Below are 23,886 nucleotides of genomic sequence, written 5' to 3'. Positions count from 1 at the left end.
CAACTCGCTACCTGTGACAAATGGGTATTTACCATCCCAAAGATATTGTGGAAATGAAGTTTGTAAAGTCAAATGAGATTGAAAAGAGAATGACAAAAAGAAAGAGAGAATCATATTGCAGTGTGCCAAATTAATGTGTGAGGCTGTATCTATATGGGAATGCTTTGGAAAGTTAAGGTGAATCAACTAGAAGTGTGAGTACAGTGTGCACATATGAAAATGCAGTAAATCTTTTCCATAAGAGTCTTTCTTATTCTGGAAGTGGCTGTGTATCGCCTTGAGGGGCTGGTGTAGATAAACTGGGTTATTCATCCTACACTCCATCTTTCCTAAGTATCCACATCTTATCCACTGCGCCTCAAAACCTGCCTTGAGGTTCTTACCCCCACTATTGTGACTGTGAATCTGTCCTAAAATCTTACTATTTTGATAGTCAATGACTTTCATCTGATTGCTAGCAACATTTATCCATGGCCAGTTTATATTCATTTGATCTTTTTGTAATGTAAGTCTTTATATTAAGTAGGCATTTTTTCCCCTCCCTGATGATTACTTCCAGTACATTTATAGACAGCAGACATGCCTCCTCCCTTTGATCTGCTAAAATGAACTTTTGGTTTGCTAAAATGAACTCTCCTACTTACAACTTGTAAGACAGGCCTTCTGTTCCCTGAGAAGCCTTCTAACCCTTTTCTCTGCTCATTCCATTTTTAATTCATTCCTTTGGAATGTGGTTTATCAGATTTGCATGCAGCATTCCAGAGAAAGTGTAACCCAGATATTATACATTTGTAGTTTCCATCATACTTGTTGTTCATCATTGTCCTGTGGTTGATGTGACCATCCATTTTTTTTCCTTCATTGTTAGATATGATAATCTACTACTGGAGAAATCCTTGCAGTTAACATAATCCCTCTAAGGGCATGAAGCTTTGCTTTTAACAAGAGACTGTCTTCTGTTGTTCAGGTTCTTTAGGTCATTCAGTTCTGATATGACAATCTCAATTTCTCTGCCAGCTGAGGATAGAATCTGTCTTTCAACCAAGAACCATGGATGTGCTTCATGAAAGTCTGCTTTTATGCCAAAATCAGTCCTCAAAACACTGAACAAGGTCTATCCCAAAATTGACCCTTGAGAAGTCTATGGGTTTCCTCCTTTCGTGCCTGTACATTTCCTTTCAACTCAGTCCATACTCATTTCCCTTAAGCTTGCACCTTTGCTGTTCTCTCGATTTTTACCCTGATCTTCATCCTTCTGGGTGTGATGACTGTCCACCTGCCACCAGACCAAATCTGTTACTGAAGTCTGTGTATCTCTTTCACTGTTCCCTCACCTAGAGAATGCGTTACACTGTTTGTTATCTTTCCTTGGTAAGGTATCCCATTTCACACTCCTCTGACCCTCTTTCCTTTAGGTACTTGTTGTGAAGCAGGGTGCTGGGTTGATAGCAGTGGGCCAGAAGAGGTGCCTGAAGGACTGTTAACAGGCTGCAGATGCTCTGTCCGGCCATGCCACTTATGCAGGGCTGGTGCTCGTGACTCAAATGTTGAAAACATATGGTGGGGTTTGTGAGAAAGTCTGAGGACTGTGTATTTCATGCACTGGGAAGTCTTGCATGCTATTGAGGTCAGGCTCGCAATTGTGTATTTACTTGCTTGGCTTCTCCACCCTCCCGCTGACTCTTCAGTTACCAGTCTATTAGAGTCAGCCATTAACCTGGTTAATGGGGAGAGACAGCAAATACCAGAAAGGATGATGTGCTTTTCTTAATTCCTTCTTGGAAACCTGACTGTTTTAAACTGTAAATGTCTCACAAAAAGGCTGAAAAGGGTCCAAAACATGTCTTGCTTTTGTAATGTGGGAACACCCAGGCAGAGGAGTGAGACTCTGTGCTCCTTAGGACATAACTGGCAAGTGATATTTGACAAAATGGTCTAGGTGGCTTCAAGCTGACTGCATGCAGACTTTGGAGTGGTGAATTGACATGACTGAATTGTATGGTGCCATTAGATCTTTTTGAGTGATATGAGCCACTGAGGTGATCTCTCAATGCCATCAGATCCTTTGGGTGACATGTCTTGATCCTGAGAGCCTCTGCCTCCTCTGATTAGGGCAGGTGATGGACAGCAGAAGGAAAAGAGGGTGTTGAAAGGCATGGGGTAAGGGTAGAGAGAAAGGAGACCTCACGTAAGAGGGGGAACAACCATCTTTCAGAGGAGGAATTGAGCAGTTTCTCTGAACACTGATGCAACATTTTCTTGTTCCAGACAGCAAGGACTAATGTAGTGCACAGAAATAAAACTGCCCACCTAGTTTTTATTAAAGACCTGAAAAGGTAAAAGGGAAAAAAAAAGATATAATTTGTTTGGTATTTGGTTTAGGCAATTTTTTTTTAATTGTGTAATGAGAACACATTGTCCAAATTTTCATATGCAGATTCAATTAGCGTTCAGTTAATTAGCCTTTACAGATGAGGATTAACTTAATTACATAACACTAACCTCTCTTAATAACTATTAAGGGTAGAAAGGCTGCTTTTAATAATTTGGAAGGGCTATATGTGTGTTTTAAAATCTGAAATGGCATACACATAAATTAAACCAAATTACACACAGAGGATGCCTAAAGGGTAACAATCAAAGGAAGCAAACTATGTACATGGCTTGGAATCAGGCTGGTTAGATGTTCACAGTGTTTTCCTTCTCTTGTCTGTTGGCATCCTAGTGTTTTCACTAGGATTACTACTGGAGATGATGTACAGTCTGGGGTCATTCCTTCAAAGTGGGCTGCAGTCTGATATGAGGATGCTTTAATTAAATGCTAGCTTGTATTAAAAAAAAAAATCAATCTGGATACTAGGGTATTAGCAGTTGTTTTTTTCCTGCTGGTCTAAGGGAAAAAAGACATGTGAAGCCCATTGAATACTAAAAATCTCTTCCATAAATGTCATTCATTGTTATTATGTACCATAAATAGCTATAGATTTTTGTCTCTTGATTTGAGGTGTGCACTCACACAATGATGTTGTGGTTATTAATATTGCAGTAAAACAGAACATAATGTCTGACTACAGGGTGATGAGGGTAGAGCATGTACGGTCCTGGTGATAAGATGTGGCATCTCTGGCTTCTGAGTCACAGGTCTGAATCCAGGCTGTCTTGGTAAGTGACTGACATCAGGTAATATGTGATGCTTTTCAGAAAGGGGCAGCAAAAGAACCCTTTTTCACTTGTCTGTTCTTGCATGGCTAACGTTTCTCACTTGCACTGGATTTTGATGAGCACACCACATACATCCCTGCACAGCTCAGTAGCTTTTGTGGCATTCAACACACGGCAAAATTCAAAGGCTACCCTGGTTGCATTCCAGAAGTCAATTTTTTGGAGTCCAAATTATGAGCTATTCTGAGGTGCATGCATCTGCTAGGTCCCAGCTTTGTGGCCCTCTTCATTTTATTTAGTGACCCTTGAGGTCTCCAGGTAAGTTCCTAAACCACATGACTTGTTTTCCAGCTGCAACAAGCTGAAAAGTTACAAAGCATAGCCCATGCAGTCTGGGTCACTTAAGTTAGAGCTTAACCTTAAAGTCACTTAAATCCCTGTTTAGAGCCACAAGATCTGGAGGTACTGAGTAACTAATAATACTAGATTGGATATGCCTCATGTTAGATGCCCCAGAAATTGATATGCACAGTACTGCTGCCTCTTTCTGAAACCTTTGGCTTAGTGCCTACAACCATTTTCAGCAAGGAGGGAAGATGACAGTGCTGCAGATTTCTTCTTTGCTGTGAGGAACTAGCAAGGTGAATATGCAACATGGAGGAAATTGCCGAAGGATCTGTCTTGGAGTTGCAAAATCTATTGAAAAAAGGAAAGGGGATACTTGAGCTGAGGGAGTCCTTTCTGAAGCCCCTTTATTTATGTGCTGCTCATGCTGGAGCCTTCGTGTTCAGTATCTCAAGAGAGATGGTTGGCCATGACCAGGCTTTGCTCTGGCTGATGCAGACCCATATCTTTTTCCCTTCCATAGGGGTTGCACCTGTATTCCTGAGAGCAGGGTTTGGTTTTATGAGTGGTTCTGCCCACAGATGCAGCTGATGATATACGCTCAAAGGGGAGAATGCAAATTCCCTGTAGGGAGGCAACTGCCAGCCATATAAACAAAGAAGCCTTCTGGGTGTGCAGCAGTCAGCCCACTTGAGCTGCTGTTTCCATGGTATACCAGATGCTGTAAAATATGCTTTCTTCACGGAAAGAAGCTTTTCATACTCCTGTATTATCTTGTTTGATAATGGGCTGTCATCAGGCCACTACCTCACTGTAGAGGCCACACACAACAAATCCCCCCTGCCCCAACCCTTTCCTGAGTAGTTGTTGATGACAATTCATATTCTGCAGCTTCCAAACAAAGGAAAAGCTAAGTGATTTTTCTGACTTGGAATAGCATTACAATGCTTTTACACTTCATTGTTACTAGTGACTACTTAATGTGCTACAGTTCTTCCTGATGCACACAGTGTCATCTTGGAATACCAAGTGTCATTTTGCTCTTCATTTTCCTTCTGGTTTCCAAAAAAATCAGAATATGTGTTTCCTTTTTTGCCTGATTATCCCCTTCTGAACCTTCCCATTGCTTCATTATAGCTCCTATCTTATGGCTGTTCAAGCCACTGGATGCGTGTCAGCAGATACCATTTCAGAGTTTGCTATCCATCTTGGTGTTACCCACTGGGCTATCTTGAGTAAAAGAGAGGTCTTGACCTGTGTTTTCTAGTAAAACAGTTGCTGTTGATGGGCAAATGCTTAGTTTTCCTGTAGGTGCTAAGTACAATTGCAGTTATAAACCTGAAGAAACCTGCAATAATAAACCTTGGAGCAGACTGTCCTCGGCTAGTGTAAATAAGTTACCAAAAGCACTTACAAGTCTTGCTATGCTTCAAACATGACTCATAGCAGGAGAAGGATGTTTTCACGGTACCTGTCTACTGGAAGCAGTGTTCAGGATGCAAAACTGGCAGAGCAACATGGATGTGGCATATACCTTCCCTGTGTACTGAGACCATCACATTGGTTCATTTGCCTTTGTCATGGCTATTGAGAAGAAATACACATGCTTTTATATGACCCCAGCTTCCTACAGCCAGAAGGCACACTTTGGCTTGTAAGGGATGCATACATATGTTACCTCTGCCTTGCCTGTGTTCCAGCCACTGTAGCCTCCCAGGATTGTTCATGTGCTGTTTGGTTGTCTTTCCCAGGCAGCCTGATGAGACCTGCTCCAGGGTGCCTGTGAAGGAGACTAGGATAGCAGTGGGTGCTGGGGGTGGATGGTGGAGGCAGACAGTGGTGTGTATGTGTGTATGTGGTGGTGCAGGATGTGCGAAAGTGTCCCGGAGTGAGAGAACAAGAGCTTTTTTTACTCCTGATGATGCTTTCTCACAACCTCTCCCAGATATTTTTCAACTCCTCCTCTCCCCCCATATCCTGCAGCCTTGCATGTCTCACTTTGGGGAAGAAAAATGAAGTGTGGTTAATTTTAAGCCAGTGCAATCATTTATGAGACTTGGAGGTGGAAAACCAGTTATTGGTTAACAGGCTTGATTTTAAATGTGCTCTCCCTGACCCCTTTATGTGAGTGAGCCAGGAGCAGCACTTCCAAGAAGCCGGTTTTCTGGAAGGCTTTTTCACTGAATCATTTCAAGCCTAGGATTCTTGTAAATGTTAATATCCTGCTGGCTCACTGGAATGCAGCTGGTGGATACAGCAAGTGCAATACCTATGTACGTGCTCACAATTCAAAGTAAAACTTAGCAGGCAAGTTTCAGGCTGCACTTTGGGATGTCCTTAATGAAGGCTCAGGCTAGGGGGAAAGTGCATGGGAGGGCAGACCTGGTTTGGCATCATCTCACAAGACTAGAATTCTCTATGCCCTGTGCAGCAGCCACTGTTGTGATACAGCAGTGCTTTGCACCCCATGTTCAAATGCCTGATAACCTCGATCTGTGCCCTGTGTCATGCTGGTGCCTCAGTGTGGATGTAAATCTCAGCTGTGCGTATGCAGGTTGGAGCCACTCTGCCAGGCAAAGTGGTCAGAATGCACTGATGACCTGAGCCTGCTTTGGGCAGTCTTAGATGGCTGCCTGGAGAACAGTGCTGGGAGAATTTGCCCCCTGGATTTACCCTTGCATCAGCAGGGGAAGGCAGTAGGCAACCTTTGTAATACTGAAATTGTAGCAATTGTAGGCTGAAATCCTGCTACTGCTGAAGCATCTCTACAGCAAAATGCAGGTCAGTGTGAATGTGTATGTATCTTTTACTCTCCCTTGGTGTTTACAGATAAAAGCCTTTTTGAGTGAGCTGTTTGTATTTGTGGTATTACAAAGGCTTTGTCCACCTTAGATTCCGGGTGCTAATAGATGAGGCTTTTTTTGCTTACCTTAGTAGTAAAATATTTTCCAGATGATAATATGTATTTTTTTCAGGTAATCATCTAAACCAGCACTTTCATAATTTTATCTGTAGTGTGTTTTCTTACACACCATCCAGGGCTTTCACTTTGTGACCTTAGGGAAAACCTGAAGTGCTTGCATTAACCTGGAGACATACTGTCCTTTAGAAAAAAGCATATTGCAAGTCCAGGATATAAAAATAAATAAAGCACAACTGTATATAGGAATAAAAAACAAATCAAGGGTTTTATAAGAGGAGGACTGTAGGTGATGCAAATTCTTTGTTAATTTGGGTTCTAAATAGGATAACTATTTTTGATTACCAGGTTTTCTTTTGCTTAGTGTGGTAAAAGGGTCCCAAAGCATGCACACATTATATGGTCTTGTTTATTTATGTCCGTAGTTAATGTATTTAAAATAGTTCATATTGTTCTAGCTAATATTCTTCAATATGTCATAAAAAATAGGAAAGAATCAATATGAGGCATAAGTATTCTGCTTTGTTAGTGAATTTTCTCTGAAGAATGAAGATAGATCACAATACTCTTTCTTGAATTAATATAAATGCAGATTAATGCAGTCAAATGTGTTATATTTCTGTAGACAAGTTACAAACACAGCGCAGTATGATTCTCAAATATTGCAGTTTTGTTAGAACAGATTTTTTCCTATTCACTTTGGGGATACATTTGCACACCTTCTTTCAGATTAATCAATTTGAATTCATTTAGGACACTAACAATTTAGTCTAGTGGCAGGTTTATTTAGATAAATGGATACCAATTTTCATCAATTATGAAAATGAAACACAGTAAAAATTCTAAAAGTTTGTTAAAATAAATCTGCTTGCTATTCTGCAGCGTGTCAGGTGACAGCCTCGTGTTAAACTCCAGCTTTGCAGGTTTGGTTTGTTTGGCTTTTTTTAATAATATAACTAAAAGCAAACCAAGAAAGCCTTTTCCGCATTCCCTGTGTTTGTCTTGAGTGTAGTAAGTCATATGCTTATTCTGCTACTAATTTCTCTGTCAGTTTTTCCATCCACACACACGTAAGAGAATATTATGCATCAAGAACGTAATCGTAAAATTTCTTTAAAAAAGATAATAGTGATTAAGTGGTAACTTATTTTGGAGCTTAAAAACCCTGATGAAAAATGTTTCAAGGGTTTCCAGGTCTTCTGGGGTGTTGGGTCTTTTGCTTTTCTTTTTTTTTTTTTTCCAGTCATAATTTCCAGACTATTGTCACAGATAGACAATGATAGAAAGGTGAGGTCATGAGCTAATCGTAGAATCATAGAACAGTTAGGGTTGGAAAGGACCTTAAGATCATCTAGTTCCAACCCTCTGCCATACCATAGTTGTCCTAGTTGAGGTTCAAAGCTTTAGTGCGAGTCTTAGCAACACTGTAGAATAGGTTTTCTGTTAAGTACTATTCTAAAATACTTTGTCATTTTTCTTTTATCTAGGGTTTTTGGGAAAACCACACAAAACTCATAATGGAGTATGGACCTGTCTGTGGGTAAGCTTAGCAGTGCCATCAGCTTGTTATTTTTCCTGGCTCTTCTGTTTGGGTTTGTTGGGTGGGAGAGGAGAAAATACCAAGACAAGATATTCATTAAAATGCAGTATGTGGTGTTTCAGTCTGGTAGACAGAGGTGGAGGTTGTTTGATTACATGCAGAAAGTAACTTTGGTTTATTTTAGTTCAGCATTTTGTGTTGGCCTTCATTTATTTCTTTCTAATTTTAATTATGCACATAAAGTTTAGTCTTTTTCACAACTGTACAAAGCTAGCAGCCTTCAATATTCTCTTTTCATCTGCATATACTTTATACTTATGGTGAACCGTAATTAAACTTACAGTATAATTTATCATCTTAAAAAAACCCTCAGTTTATGAAATAGTATGAATTTAGTTCAGCTGTTGCTATCTATATTCATGCAAAATTCCTAAACTTTAAATACAATGAAGTACAGATTAGAAATGAGGCATTCCTCTCTCTGTAGCTCAGCTGTGCTACCTTAGCTCTTAGGAGTTTATTAGGAGTAAAGAGAGTTTAAGCAGTATATTCCTTCGTAGGAGCCCTTCCTCATTTGTGTGAATATTCCAAGAACTACTTTCCAGTTGTCATAATTTTAAGTGAAAATTCAGTTGTTTCATGGTAAGTTCTATTGCTGTGGTCCGTTGGTGTTTCTAGCATAACTATTATTTCAATATATAAGTATCAAACAATATCTACAAAGTACAGTCAATGAAAATGATTTTTTGTGTGCTCTGCAAGGGGCTTAAGAAACTTCCAAGAAAACAGCATATATGAATGTGTATGCATAGATGATCATAAATAATATAAATATGCTTTGTATGCACTTCCAGCAAAAACGCTCTATCAGAAAGAAGTCAGGTTCAGGCATACGAAGCATTTGATGCTCCAGTCACAGCCGCCTTGTGGCATTTATGCTCAGCCCTAAGGACAAAGTGCTGCAAGAAGTGATGGAAATAATGAATTCCGGTGGTTAGGTGCTTGTCTAAGAAGAAATAATACAGTGTATTGGCTGGCCAGGAATGGGGAAAAATATTCATTAACACTGTGGCAATTTGTATGTTGTGTAACAAATGGAAAATGACTGAGGCTTATTATCTCCATGACCTTTGGTGTGATGCCCTTAAATGACAATAATGTAAGAACACTGGCATTTGTTCCTCAGTGTATTTCTCTCCTTATTAATATCACGCCTATTTTTTTTTCTAATCTGAATTCCAGATAAGTTGCTAGTCAGTCATCTGCTTGCTTACTCGGCCAGGCAGAGGCTATGTCATCAGAGAAAGAGATGTATAATTACAGTGTGAGAATGGATAGATAGAAAGTTTCATTTTTTCAATCTACCCACAGCTGTCAGGAAATTAAACCTCAGTGAGACTTACATGGGCTGCAAAGCCAGATGATGGTGGTAGTGGTCAGCAGGGCAGTCCTGTCTCTTTGGGATCATCTCTGTAGGAAGAGTGAGCAGATTGGGCATACCTGAATCCCATTTATTGCACGAATGAACAATTCCATTTTGGAGGGATCTAGGAGACTGGCAGAGGAAAAAAAAAAAAAGCTGCTTTTTGCTCTCTCCCAGGAAAACAAAGCTGGACTCATACACTGCTGTTCTCGAGGTAAGCTTTATTTGTAGCTGAGGAGGATGTTTTAAAGCCTGGCTTGCAAGCTGCTGCTCAATAGGTGTGGCATGTGTCTGGGGGTATTTATCATGGTCCTGTCAACTAACGAAATTCCTTCTCCTTTGTTATATATCTTCTGTGTGATTCTTCATGAGCTTCTTTGAAATAGGCAATAAATGGTAGGTGTGTTTATGTGTACAGTCCCAGCAAAGTATTGGATCTGGCAGTTGGAAGATGTGGCATTTTGTTTCTTCCAGATTGAAAACTGCTTTCCAGTACGCATAAAGAGCAATGATCTTTATTTCTACAGTGGTGAAGTGAGTTGAATACAAATCTTTGGAACTGAAGCCTTTTTTTCTTTCTAAGGTCACTTGAATAGTCTGAATGATACCATCACAACTGTTTTCTTTTGTGTGTGAATTGGTTTCCTTGACAACAGGATGTCAAATCAACTTTTCAGCTTTAATCAAGTCAAAACAATATATCCCTTCTATTCCAAAAGGCCTCAAGTCGTAGAGAATTATTTCAAGTAAGGCTTTTGTAGGTCACAAAAGCCTTTATTTTTCCCTTCACTCTCATGTGCAAATCCAAAGGAGAGGTGATGGGATTACTCTTTTATAGACAGAGACAATGCAAATAGTCTTCAGTTGTGAGTGTGTGTTGTGAAAACTGTCTGTTTTCATACAGAGATGGCCCAAGATGGAAGCCAAGGCAGAAACAAACAGCTCGGGTTTGGTGCAAGAGCAGAGTTCGGCCATTTCTATTCAACAGGGAAATCCAAGTGATTGACATGACTTTTGGAGAGATCCTGTAGCAGAATGGTAGTCTTTGGTTCAGCTATAGTTTGGAGTACCATTTATAAAAATACCTCCTCTAAAATATGTGTTCTGGCTCTCCATAACAAAAATAAAAAGTGAAAACTATCTAATTTGGAAAGCAATGTGCTGATACATGCCAAGGTTTGTTTTGAATGTTTTCCTTTTTATGGTAGGAGTTTTGCAGGAAAGTAGTCATGGTTTCTGTGGAAATTAGTGGCTTATGTCACTTATTTTTTGGATCAACTTTGATGTTTTGATAGCTTATTTTCATCCCCACTGTATCCAATTGTTCCATTTCAGTTGTAGATTATGGCTACTGGTCAGAAACAGTGGTAAGAGCAGACAGAGAAACAAAGCGCTTCAGGGTTGAAGAGGTGAAATAAAGAGGGAGAGTATACTTCATGGAATCAGAAAAGCAACTCGTACAATATGAGCAGAGCTGCAGAGGCAGCAAGTTAATTTTACTTTATATGCACACTTCATATGCGTTTGACCACTCTTCTGTGATTGCATCATTATGACTTTACAGCACTGTAAGTCTATATGGCTAATTTGGACATGGAGAATAGTGCCAAAATATGTAATATATTCTTGGCCCAACAACACACTACCAGTGAATGAACAGAAAATATGACAGAGCCCCAAGCAGGCAGGTGATTGCCTATGTTGCTTTTGACTGCGGCAATGTGTTTGGATATGGGGAAGAATGTAAGAGTTCATAGCATAGACCTTACTGTGTATAATCAAAAACTAAATATGGAAGATTACAATTTGGTGAAATTTGTAGGGTGACACTCTTTCTTCATGTCCTGTTGCATACAAAAGAGCTTGCAGCAGGTCAAACCCTATGCTTACTCTTCACTTAACCTCTCAACTTCAACCTGCTGTGAGAAGTCTGAACAATTATGTAGCAGAGTAGGTGTTGAGGAGGACAAGAAAAAAGCATGGCAAAGATGAAGAGATGGGTCTAGGGGTAGCAAGATGATGGAGTTTGGATTAAGCCACCTCTACAAAGTTGAAGACAATTGGGGTGTTTGAGCTCAGGATTGTCAGGCTGTGAACTGGCAAAAGGAGGCAGCAAACTCAAAATATGCATTTTCTAATAGGGGGAAGGAGTCAATGAGAATATTTCTGACAAGATCTGAAATCATTGAGAATGGTTATAAACCATTCTCAGTCCCTAATAAAACAAACTGCACCTACCTGTGCTGGCCTCCAGCATAAAAATACTCAAATCAGCACAGTACCACAGGAAGCATGTCAAGGTGCTGACATTCCTGAAGCATCTTGAGACAACACAGGTGTGAATGAAACTCCATTTCCATACAGAGAGTATCTTGTTTTGCTGTAGGTTACTTCAGCACATATTTAAGTAATACAAAGAAAGAAACTTTAAATAGGAGAGGTGACTTTTCTCCAGGTGTCTGTGGGATTACTCAATGTTTCATCTGTGGGTAGTGGTTTTTGGTTGGGTTTTTTTTCCTGAAAGACTTCCTAATATTCCTTAAATGGTTTCTAAATAAGTCATTATTGGAACCAAGATCAAGTCTGGGCACTTACATGATTGGGTGATTTAAAGGATTAGGATAGATCATGGAGCCAGTCACTAATTTGAAATGTGTCCAGGGGTGAGTTGTAATTGTAAGCTATGCTGGCAGCTGACAACTTTTCAAAAGTCTATGTAGCCAGAGTTGGTTCTATATTAACGCTTGACTTCTCCTCTCCCCAAAAAATGTCTTCACAGATGGCTCAAGTTAGCATTTCTACAGATGAGTCCATAACTAAAGAGCTTTTCTGGCTACTGCTCCTGGCCTCTGCGTCAGGGCTGAAGTACACTGCTTAGTCACTGTGGAGCTTTGGGGTTTTCCCCATTTGTGGGCAAAAGAGGGACTTGTTTTTTGAGAATTTGGGCATCTGGAACATTTCTCAAAGCCTTATCCTTCCTTCTGCCTTCCCAAACACCTAGGGGCAAACCTAAGGTGGTTAGGGGCAGGATCTCATCCTGCCCAGAACAGCTGATATCTTCATCATGCAGTTAATTTACCTAAAGAAATATTGTCTTTATTGCCATTTTAATTTCACAAGCTTTTTTAATGTCTCTGCTTTATGTGGCAAGAGTAATCCCAGGACAGGTATTCTTATCTTTGTCCCTGAAGGTCCATGTAAAGAAAAGATTTAGTTTTATGAAACAGTCTTATCCTGTTTGAATTTCTCTTTTGCACTGGGGGTCTAATGGACTTACATGGTCCTTCCTTTTATTTGCTATTTTAAACAATTTACTTTTCATATTTCAAAAAGAAAAAAACCCATACCTGGGCAAGCATAGGGAGGAGGGAAGAAAAACAGGCTTTCTATTTCTGTTCTATACCTCTTCATGATTTCTGTCCCAGAATTAACCTGATAAAGAGTTTTGGTAGCCTCGCTGGCCTGGATTTTTGTTTTGTTAAAGGGTGATACACATTTTTGGCCAGAGTCAAGTCTTTCATATTGCAGCAAGATTTTTTTTCCTCACCGTTTCCTCATTTTGTGTGTTCTCATAAGGTCCTCTGACTCTGTAGGATTGTCGATCAGCTGTAGAATTGCTATTGTGAATTAGAGTTATCTCTTTCTTTTCTTTAAATTCTGCAAACTATGGATACAGTACAGCAGAATCCTTTAAGATGTGCCTAACTCTGAGCACATGAGTAATCCCATTAAAGTCAATGGCATTACTCAACATGCTTCAAGTTAGGCAGAAGTTTATCTACCTTGCTGAATCAGGGACATAAAAGAAACAATTGCATTTGTGCTTGAAAAATATTTTTACTGCTGTTGGTACACATAAACACCTAGGTTTATTGTAGCTCAAGGAAGTTAATGGAGAGAAAAATATTTCTTTTCCCTCCCCACCCTCTCTTTTGACAGTACTTTGCATGTATGCAATTTTATTGCTCCACTGTGTAATGTACTAGCCATTCACTCTAAAATGGAAAGATTGTCTCAAAAATTGACTGAAAACCAGGAGAATCTTAAACATACTAAAACTTTCAGACCTCTTTTTTTTTAATCAGTGCTTTCAGAATTTTTTAATAGTAACCTATTTTTTAAAATTTGTCTTAAAAAAAATCATTAAAAAAAGAAGCTCAACAATATTCCTGGAAGAAATATAGTGTTGTGGTAGAGCGCTACATCTCCATCTGAATCCCCACATTTAACCATAATTAAGTTATTGGTTATAGCGAGTTCCAATGGTTAAATCAAGCTGCGGGAACAAGTTTTGCGAGTTACGGGTATATCATCACCTTTTATGAGGCTGATGCCAAAAGGTGGCATATCACGCTGTTTTGAGGATTGGAGTCTAGTGCTATTGTTACAGTTGTAATCACATTGTGGGCTGCCTGATCATTATGGAGTATTTTAAGTTCTGCATATGAAGACCTGGGGGATGCAGTTTATAGGTAGAATTTGTGGTAAATTAGTTGAGTAATTTAATTCTGGCATGTTTGAAACATACTTAGGTTTCTGGAACATTGCAAGTTGATGCTTAGTACTAGTAATGTTGAAGGTATTTATTAATGAGCTCTTCTTAGCCATGGACAAATCTTATGCATGGACTATGACCTCCCATGAGAACCATGCAACCTCAGCTTGTCTACTCTGCAATGGCTATTGGTTTGTTACTGTAGCCTCTTGCTGACCTGGTCAGGTCCCAGGGACCCTTCTGTTTTAGCAGTTCACAGGGAAAGACTCAAAAGCTCACTGAAATATAACTGTTCAAGCCCTCAAAGCAGGCAAAACAATTTGGATGGAAAAGTTTGATGCAAGTGGTAAACTCTTCCGCATGCAAAGCTCTCTGTCTCTTCTTTGAGACTCCAGACATTGCTCTGGGGCAGCTGAGGTGCAGGCATGTGCTCACTACTGTGCTTTTCCCAAGTTCCTTTCCTCCATCCCTGACTGCTCCATGACTCCACTGCAGCTGTTCAAGCCAATGTAAGTCAAAGACCTGATGTAATCTTTTACACCTCTGGAAAGAGAGTGTGAAATCCAACCAAATGAAACAGACAATGTTTTGTATGCTCTTGGCAAGGCAGCTAAGGACACTGCATGTCACCCACACCATGTTCCTGATGCTTATTCCTTGTACTCAGCATGTGCAAACTGCTGTGGTTGTAGCTTCAGCGAGTGTTTGCATAGAGGGAAATCCCATGGTTGGTACAGCTCCACTGAGATAGCATTAGCTGGATGCAGAAAGGCTACGTGAGATCGGCCAGAACTGTGTCAGCTCCTGAGACTGACAAGGAAAGCAGAGGGCTGGCTTTTGTACCATACATTTCTTAGCATTTGAGGAATCTGGTTAAATCTTGGTCTGCTTCTGCATGTGCAGGTATCAGCTTTGGCTAGAAGGAGGTCTTGCTTCCATTTGTTCCCAGGGAGGCGTTTCACTACCCTGTTTCCTGGCATGCTGGTAGTACAGAATTTAGCTGTTAAAGCATAGTCCTTGTGAGCTCCAGATTAAGATTATTTGAAAACTGAAGGAGTTTTTAAAAAATGTGCTGCCTGAGGAGCATTTTAAACCTCATATACAGCATGGGTAATCTTTGATCTGTACTGCCTCCTTCTTAGCTAATTAATGCTTAAAATCATCAGTTTTCTAGAACTGAGATGAGTCTGCTAAATAGATCACCTCTTTCTGTCACATAACACTCATGATCAGCACCTGCATATCGGACTGTGTCATCCTGATTCAAGGCAGGGCGAGGAAATATTCTGAGTGAACCCCACAGTTATAAAACCTACTATCTTAGACTTAATTTCACCTTGATCTACCCTCTTCAATGTCTATCAAAGCCTGCATTTGTTAATCCTAACAGGCTCCTAAGTCTGCCTTGTAATTCTCCCCTTCTTCCCATTGTTTGGGAAGAAGCAGGCCAAGGGCTTTTGAAAGGCTGAAAAATCTGAGGCATTATTTCAGTATAGCAATCCTGCGAGAAAGTACGGGAAAACAGGAGTATTGTAGGATTTGTTGTGCATATTAAATGCTTTCATTAGAATTTCCTGCAGCACCTAGAAATATCGATGCAAACCTGAAGTGGAAACGTACAATATGTAACGTTCAGTAGCTATTAATGGTTTCTGGCTTCACTCGCTATGTATCTGATTATGAACTGGTGTTTCTATTGTCATGCATGGTGATTTTTAAATGAAGTTCCTGAATCATTTCCCCCCACTCTACATGGAGGGAGGAAAATGCATCATCCCTCCCAGTGTGTGTGTATGTCCCCTTCCCTTTCTTGGCAGCCTTGGAAGCAGATCAACTTTAAACTAATCTTGCAACTCAGGAGCTCCTCCTGCCCTCCTTGGTCACCCAACCAGGTGCCAGTTAGACCCTCTCTCCCGATGCTGGAGAGTCTTGAGACAAGACCTTGTGGGGCCTCTGTCCCTTAGGACACTAAAACATTTCACATTAAATAACCTGGGGATGTCTCTTAGTTTCTTAAAAATAGTCCCGTTTTCCTCTTTGAGGATCACCATGCTTTGCCAGGTATCTATGGAGATGCTTCCAATCAATTGCTGCCTGTTGTCCTTTAATGGTGTCACAAATTTGGTTCTGAGATTTGTTAGTTTTTTTCTAATTACATTGACAACCTTGTCTTGTGGGTTTTGCATTCATACTTCTTGCCGTAATTTCTTCACACCCCCCTCCCCCCCCAAATATTTGCTCTGCCTTTCTTTTCTTTCTCTTCTTTCCATCATCTTCAGCCCTATGGTATTTTTTCTCCATCATCTTCAGCCCTATGGTATTTTCCTCCATGCTCTAATTTTTATTCCTTCCTGTTTTTCTAACCCATGTTGAGCTGAAAACAGTAACATGACCTGACAATTTTTACGTCATTCCAAGGTTTTTATGTACTTCCATAAATCTCTTCATTACTTTTTTATTGTTTAGTTGTATATAGGTTTTAGTTTTTCCTCTACCTTATTAGTCTGGGGATCAATTTTAGTCCACTATGTTTTATTAGAAGGGGAACAAAATATCTCCTTTTTCTTTGTAGGTTTAGCACCATCTTCAAATTACCTGTTTTCTCTGTTTGGCTACCTCTCTTCTTTCCCTGGAGAGTCTGCTTTATGTCAGACCTTCTGCTGGTAGTGAACTGGGTATGATTTTATCAGGCACTAGACAAAAGTATAGCCCACTGCAGAGAAAGAAGGTTTTTTTCAGCTGTTGTTCTTTTGGTTTTTTCCTCCTAGCTTTGGGAGCGTGGAATGAGCTAAGCCACCATTACCCTGGGGACTGTGAGTCTTTCTTTCCTTCCGTTAAATTTGGTGGCTAAACCTGAAGGCTTGTCTTGAAGGAGGATTTATTTTAGTCGTACTGATAAAATGGTATTGGTATAATTAAACAGTTATAGTAATGTCAAAAAAACTCCCATGCACAGACACAGCCGTTCTGGAATGACACAAACTACATCAGGGAAAAATCCTAACCATCTCCCCCAGCAATTACTGTATCTATAGGGGTGTGCTCCCATAGGAGCTTTTTCTAGTGTATTAACATTAGTGTATTTTTCTAGTGTATTAAGATTCAATTCATGTCTTGTCCCCGAATCTCCTCTCTCCTCCACATAAACAAGCCTGAAAATAGTGGTCTGAACGTTCAAGCTGGTGTTTACTTCAGTCTAGTTCCATTAAAGGCATAAAGCCATGACTATTTGAAGATCTTGACCCAATGTTTTTAGGTCTCTGTCATGTTATATAACTTCAACTTTTGGACGATAGTGCCTATTGAATAAAACTAGGCTTTGCACAGCGAATTCTAAGACTTATCCAGGTGTTTTAAAGTAGTATGCAGGAAAAAAAGTGTGAGTTGGGATCAATGTTCTGACTTTGCAAGGGGTAGCAGTAGATATTTTATATCTTAGCAATAATCCAAGCTTTTCTGTCAATGTTGGATCTATTTTATTGAAAAAGAATCTTGGCAAGGACACTGGGAATTGCTGCAGTCTTTCGATGTGACATGAGAGGATCTTGGTTCTTTGGGACCTTTTATCACATGGGTCATCTTATGAAATAAAACTGTGTGAAGGGCAAAGTAAAATCTTATCAAAGCAGCCTAACTATTTTATATGTCCACTGGCTGTCCATTTGGCCCAGTAGGAAACAAGCCATGCATGGGGCAGGAGGAGGAGGAGAAAGTAGGTCTACAAGTGCAACATAGAGGCAAATGTTAAAATAGGTCATATGGTAACATAATGTCACATGGGAAGGTATTTGCCATTAAATATAAAACTAATTTCTGATAAAATAATTTAAATTCTGATTTTTTAGACAGAGAAGTGTATTGCAACATGGGAAAAGGGAAAATTAAGACCTGGAGTACCTAAACTTATTCTTACTACAGACCCACTTTTCCTCCCATACCAGCTGCATTTTATATACTTTTGCCCAATGATAATGCAATTGGATTTTCATCAGTAGAATAGAATAAAATTTATGAAACTACTGTAATTTTTCTCATGTTTGTTTCCTTAGCAAAATATTTAAACAAATAAACAGTTTCTAAACCTTCAAGTAGATTCTGATACCCCTTTGATACGCCACTGTGTTTATCCATACTCACAGGACTACTCTGGGCGTTGTGTATTTCCCCACCCCAGGCCTCTTCTGGGATTGCCATTTTGAGTATTGGGTTTTTCCAGGCAGCTGTTGGTATGATTGGCACTGGCTGACAACCCCAAAATCCGTAGCCTATCCCATCCTGCCATCTCCTGCCTGAGGAATCTAAGCAGTGGATTGTGCTGAGGTCAGAGGACAAGCGGGTGTTGCTAGCAGCACTAAAACTGCCATGCAGGCAGCATTACATATTTAACTGAAAGGTCTTTGCTGCACTAAAAAGGCTCCAGGTGAGGAGAGTGTGATCAATAATTACAAATATTAAAAGTGGTGCCTTCTCCTGCTTTCCTGCCTTTATCCCCTACCTTCTTTGCCTACAGGACATGAAGCATCTGAATTCCCCTGACAATTGCTCATGCATTTACATTTTTATTTGCTTGGTTTATAGCAAGATTGTTCTAGGTTTTGGGAGGGGCAGCTATCAAAAACATACAGGCACTGCCATCATGTTTTATTGTTTCAGTCCATTTTTCCCTGTGAATGCAGGTGGGAGTTTTTCAGTGGGTTGGTTTTGTGGTTTTGCCTTCTCTTTCTTCTAAGCATTTATAACCCTTTTATTGTCAGTCTTCAATCATTTTTGATAGATCAATATATTTACTTCAGTGACGGTACATCCTACAGTTGTGCTAGGAGGGTAGGGGTTTTTTTTTTTGCTTTGTTTATAGGCATTATGAATAGATTGGGTGGGTTGTATCTCTGCTGTTGCTTGAGGATCAAATCACTTGATCTTGCTCCAGTACCTGTATATTTAGAAGGAATATGAAGCATTTATGTGTGTCTGCTTTCAAATCTTTTCATTTTATCTTTTTCTATGTAGATTTTGAGCAATTAAAACTGCAATTTTTAGATCAGAAATGTTCTCAGAAATCCCAAGTATGAATGCTGATGTTTTGTGTATGCACAACTATTTGGAGGGAAGGGCTCTAGGAAACTGCTCCAGCAGGCTCCAGAGATCCAGGCTGTTTGAGGAGTAACAAAGGAAAGTGTTGTTGGACAATAACATTTACTCGGACAACTCAGAAATGAAGCAGTCCACTGGAGTCCTGAGGTCTTCAGCCAAGCAGCTGTCAGCAAACCAAAGAAAAAAAATTCCTGAGTCTACATCTCACTCATGTCCCCAGGCAGCTAGACAAGGGGCCTGGGACAGCTGTTTAATGCAGCTGTGAAGGGAGTTCAAACGCGTGCAGTGCACGTGTGGGAATTGGCTGCCAGTGTTGGTGTGATATGCTGCACCTTGGCCGGCCATGAGAAAGAAGGAGGTGGGTGAACAGTGCCTGCTGCTTCATGATGGAAGGGTCCATTCATGGAATAGGAGAGGGCTCAAAGTACTCTTCCCTTCTCTGGGGTTTGGGTTGTTTCAGGATATGGTGATGTATATAACATTTGTTATACAACATACATGCACACAAAAAAGGAGCAGTGAGAAAAGTGTGCTTGTTACAACTGATAACATGTACAGTGTGGTTAAGTGGAAAATAGGTCAACTAGGCAGTGCTCTTGCTAATATTACTGTTTGAAACATGATCTGTGGCTTATGACTGCACATTAAATACTAGGAAAAAACCCTGAATGTGCATGGATTTCAGTGAGTTTTAATAATTTAAACCAGGTGAGCATATTAGGTGCTTATAGGATGTTGTCCCCGTAGTTGCCTTAACAGAGCTATATACATCCTGTTTTTCAGTATGTTCTTTTTCAGGCTGAAATAATTTGCCATGTTATGAAAGTCATGACTCAACTACTTCTCAGCAGCCTGCTGTCCATTTGTAACAGCAGATTTTCCTGGAAGTCATTACTTTGGATTGCCATTGTCAGCTGTACACATCACTCCTGCTCCTCTTGTCCTTTGTGGCGCAGATTTGCTGGTTGTTGTTAGCGAGGATGTTACTGCTGATATACAAGCTATCAGGTTTTTCCATTCTTTTCTTCCTTTTCTATCTCTGTTGAATTGCAGTTTCCTTTGTCTTCTGTGTGGTGCACTGAAAGAGGTTAGGAAATTTATCATGGTTATTTTTAATGGGTTTTTAAAGTCCGGCACAACACGGATTGAATTGATTCAGGAAAATTTCCTGGAGCTGCAGCATTTTTTACTATTAAAAATATTCTTATTTCTATTTTTCTGTATGAATATACATCAATTTCTTCCTTCTAGCCCTATAACAAAGCGCTGCGTTCTAATGTTTCCACATGGTCAGATATTAGCCATTTCCCTAGATAATTTAGTTTGGTCATGTGTACGGCTAGCATTTTTATTGTAAAGAATTCTGCAAGTGGTTTCATGATAAATGCATAAAGCATTGGGAAATTATTTTTATTGGAGGCTCAGTGTGCATTTAATAATGCATTAACTAAATTAAATGATTCTGTGCGTGTGTGTAAATCTTGAGAACGCATAGGAAAAGCACACACTGCCATAGGTATGCAAGCTTTGTAAAAAAATGAATCTTTCCTGTGTGCATTTTGTATGCTGTAGCATAAAAAAAGTACATTCCCAGGAGCTCAGTAGGTGGTTGCTATCCTTTCTTTCTTTGTTTCAACATATTTTTTTAAGGCAGATCAGGAAGAAAAAGCATGTCCCAATGACTGCCCCCCTCGTGGCCAGTCTGGCAAACCTTTACTTGCCTCAGTAAGGCTTTACAGAGTTGGCTGGGATCTGTGTCCTCATTGTGCACAAACAAGATGAATGGGTTGCCCATTGCTTTCCACTTATGAAACCCTGCTTTCATTTGCTTAAATTTCAGATATCCTCAGGCTGTTAGCCAAGACCAAGTCTAAGTGTCTTGTTTCTTATTCAACAAAACAATGTATCCATGTGTAGCTCTGCAAAACTCAATTTGACTTACTCATTTGGTCATGTTATGTTTAGGTTGCAAAAAATCAGTACATTGTGTCCTATTTATTATTGAAGAATTAAAATATTCTAATATTAAACCAATATTATTTCAAATGTGCACGCATCTGCAGTAACATAAATAAAGCAAAAGAATAAAAAGGGATAGTGTGCGATTTATTGTAAATCTTTCATTGATTTAGGATCAAAGTGTCAGTAAGGAGTAGACTGCAAGAAAATTATGTAAAAATGAAGTAGTGTATTGTATAAACAGGAAGAACCTACTGATTTTGAATGCCTCTGTTCTGAATGCATCTTTTGAAGATATGCATGAGGACATGACTTTTTAGCAGATAGAGATACCCGGTGTTTTCTGAAAGCCTTTTCTTTCCTTCAGGCCTGAAATGGCTAACCAAAACTAGAGATGTGAAAAAATCCAGTCACACTTAAGTCCTGGCCATAAGAAGTAAAGTGTATATGAGACGAAGGTTGTAGAAATGCAGACTTATGTGTGGCTTTTCTTTGTACCCTGATGTCAGGTCTTGGGAAGGAAAAATTATACAAAACTCAGTTTTATCATGGTCAGAAATGCTTTATGAGAGGCAGAAGTCAGATCACACAGGTTTTGTTTTAGTCACCTTGAAATGTGTTTGCTTATATGAAGTTTAGTGATGGGCATGTAACTAGCAACTTTATTATACTTGTGGTTTTATTACAGTCAAACTGTTCTATAGCTTGCTGTATCTTATGATGTCATAGTACCACAAATTATATTTAAATCCTTGACCTGCTTCCTGTTTCATTTTTTTCCTTATGGTTCCACATATGCTCTCCCCTTTTTGTCCCTTGTCCCAAAATTTTCCTTGGAGCCTGCACCATGGCACATGCATGCTCTCCTGATTTCTGGGACACTGAGGAGCCTTCCTGACCTCACAGCCACCCTTTGTATGGGTACCTCTTGCTCTGCCAGAAAGCAGCCCTGTGCTGCATGCCCCTCTTCTATGTGTTATCTTAGACAGATTATTTGATATAGCATCACATCATATCTCTCATCTTCAAATGCACTGCTCTGCCTCCATTTATCTTGTACAAAATGGCTGTAGCTCTGCCAGAGTAATACTGTCTGTTGTTTCCCAGAAATTGCTTACCTGTCTGTCAAGGGAAGCTGCTTAGAGCTCCTGACTAGAAATCAGGATAAGCACTCAGCAGATCCCTCTCCCTCCCTCACATGGAAAAAAAAGATGGAGAAAAGGCTGCACTTGTTTAGCCTGAGTAACATTGACTGTTTATCCTCCTCAGCCATCTTGTAGCCTTTATTTTTTTCACTGTGCCGATAAAGATAGGTATCATTTTTTAATATAAATAATAGACTCATACAAATGAACACTGTGTAGATGGTAGCAAGTAAAGTTTGGAGATGCAGAAAGTTTGCCATCTCCCAGAGGTAGCCTTACCTAGAAAAAGTAATCCAGTGTACTGGAAATAGTGATCTGATAGCTTTCCTTTCTGGGTATGGCACGGGAGTATTTTGGTAGTGAATTAGGTGTGAAGAGCCCAAGATGAGACTGCTCTCAGTCTGTATCTGTTTTGCAAACCCACAGAAAGTCTGGGCAGAGAAATATGCTGAAACCCACAGGAAATGTCTGCTGCACCATCACACAAGGTCAGCGAGGCATACTGTGCTTTAATGAGTGCAGACAAAACAAGCTTTGGTGAAAATGTCACAATGTAAACATGGGTAACAAAACACAGACTAATACAGTCCAAGCTTGATGGGAAAGACCGTGGGAAAGATTTAGAAACCACCTTCTTGCACTCTTGCTGAGGTCAAGAGCTATGAGCACTTTCAGTGTCACCCAGTAGCCATAGCACTGTACACCCAGGTGTGGGAGGAGCAACTGGTTTCTTATTAATTTACCAGTACTTATAATTTCCAGTAGCATCCTATAAAAGCAGTAACCTATTTACAGCTTTCATTGAGCATTAATGAAGTGGAATACTGATGCAGCTAATCAGCACTAGCAGTATGATGCAAGCACGCAGCACGGTGGTGGTGGTGGCAATCATCTTAGCCCAGTTGCCAGGATAAAAATAACCCCCACCAGCCCTAGGAAGCAGTAGCTCCCCAGCTGTGGAGGAGCATAGCCCAGGGCATGGCTTCCCCCGCAGCCCACCCTGGAGCAAGAGCAGAATCCATTCTGTTATCCATGTCCAACACCCTTGCTGCTTCTCTTTCCAACCCCTGAATGTGGGCATAAGTTTTTATACTTGCATTTGAATCTGGACTCAGATTTCCTCAGAAATGGACACAGATTGCCAAATATGCTTGTATAATTGAGAGGTGTTTTTTTCTTTTTTTTTCTTTTTTTTTTTTCTTCATGGCACTTTGTGAGCTTAATTTAATCCCTGTCATTCCTTATATGTGGGTAAATGTCATCTACTTCATTTCATGAATGAATTAACACAGCCATGCAGAGTCTGCGTTTCCTGCACTGCTCACTTGGAAGGGGGGGAAGGGATTAGTAAATGTGTGACACCCTCAAGTTGTTAAGCCCCGGCTGGGATTAGAGATGCCCAGAAATAGATCTTGTTTGCTCCCTGGTGTAAGGTACTTGAAAGAGTCTACCAGCTCTACACCTTGTAATGGCCCAAATCAGCCCTGCTTCTCCTTATTGTAAACCCTAAATATACTATTTTCATACCATGGGTCTCTTACTGCACCTGACAAGGGAGGAGCTCCTTTAAAAATAGCTGTGCTTTTAGTGCTGCAGAGAATATAAATAATCCTGGAATTTTCTTCCTTTTTTGATACTTCCTTAAGCATGTCAGGCAAGGTGCAAGTTTGAGATAGCGCAGAGGTTCTTGGTATGTAGAAGATAGCATTTTTAATCTCGGGTATGTGGACAAAGAGGTGGAAGCATAGCAATACAGAGCAGTGCAGAAAGTGTGCGCTAGTGTCTGAGCATCTTGTTACATGATAT

At 40.0% G+C, this 23,886-nt stretch overlaps 1 protein-coding gene across 2 annotated transcripts in view; it reads left to right on the top strand.

Annotated features, from left to right (window-relative positions):
• TBXAS1 (thromboxane A synthase 1) overlaps positions 1-23,886 on the top strand; it is a 228,635-nt gene that overhangs the window by 73,242 nt on the left and 131,507 nt on the right. The window contains exon 3 of one of the 2 annotated variants that reach the window (XM_031050023.2): positions 7,915-7,967. The exons of the other annotated variant lie outside the window; for it this stretch is intronic. Coding sequence (XP_030905883.2) covers positions 7,915-7,967 — 53 coding nt within the window. The remainder of the gene's footprint in view (positions 1-7,914; positions 7,968-23,886) is intronic. 2 annotated transcript variants of the gene reach the window in all.

This window comes from Melopsittacus undulatus, chromosome 5 (assembly GCF_012275295.1).
Source record: "Melopsittacus undulatus isolate bMelUnd1 chromosome 5, bMelUnd1.mat.Z, whole genome shotgun sequence".
Lineage (NCBI taxonomy): Eukaryota > Metazoa > Chordata > Aves > Psittaciformes > Psittaculidae > Melopsittacus > Melopsittacus undulatus.
The sequence above is the reverse complement of the archived record's forward strand: the minus strand, read 5'-3'. Positions and strand labels throughout refer to the sequence as shown.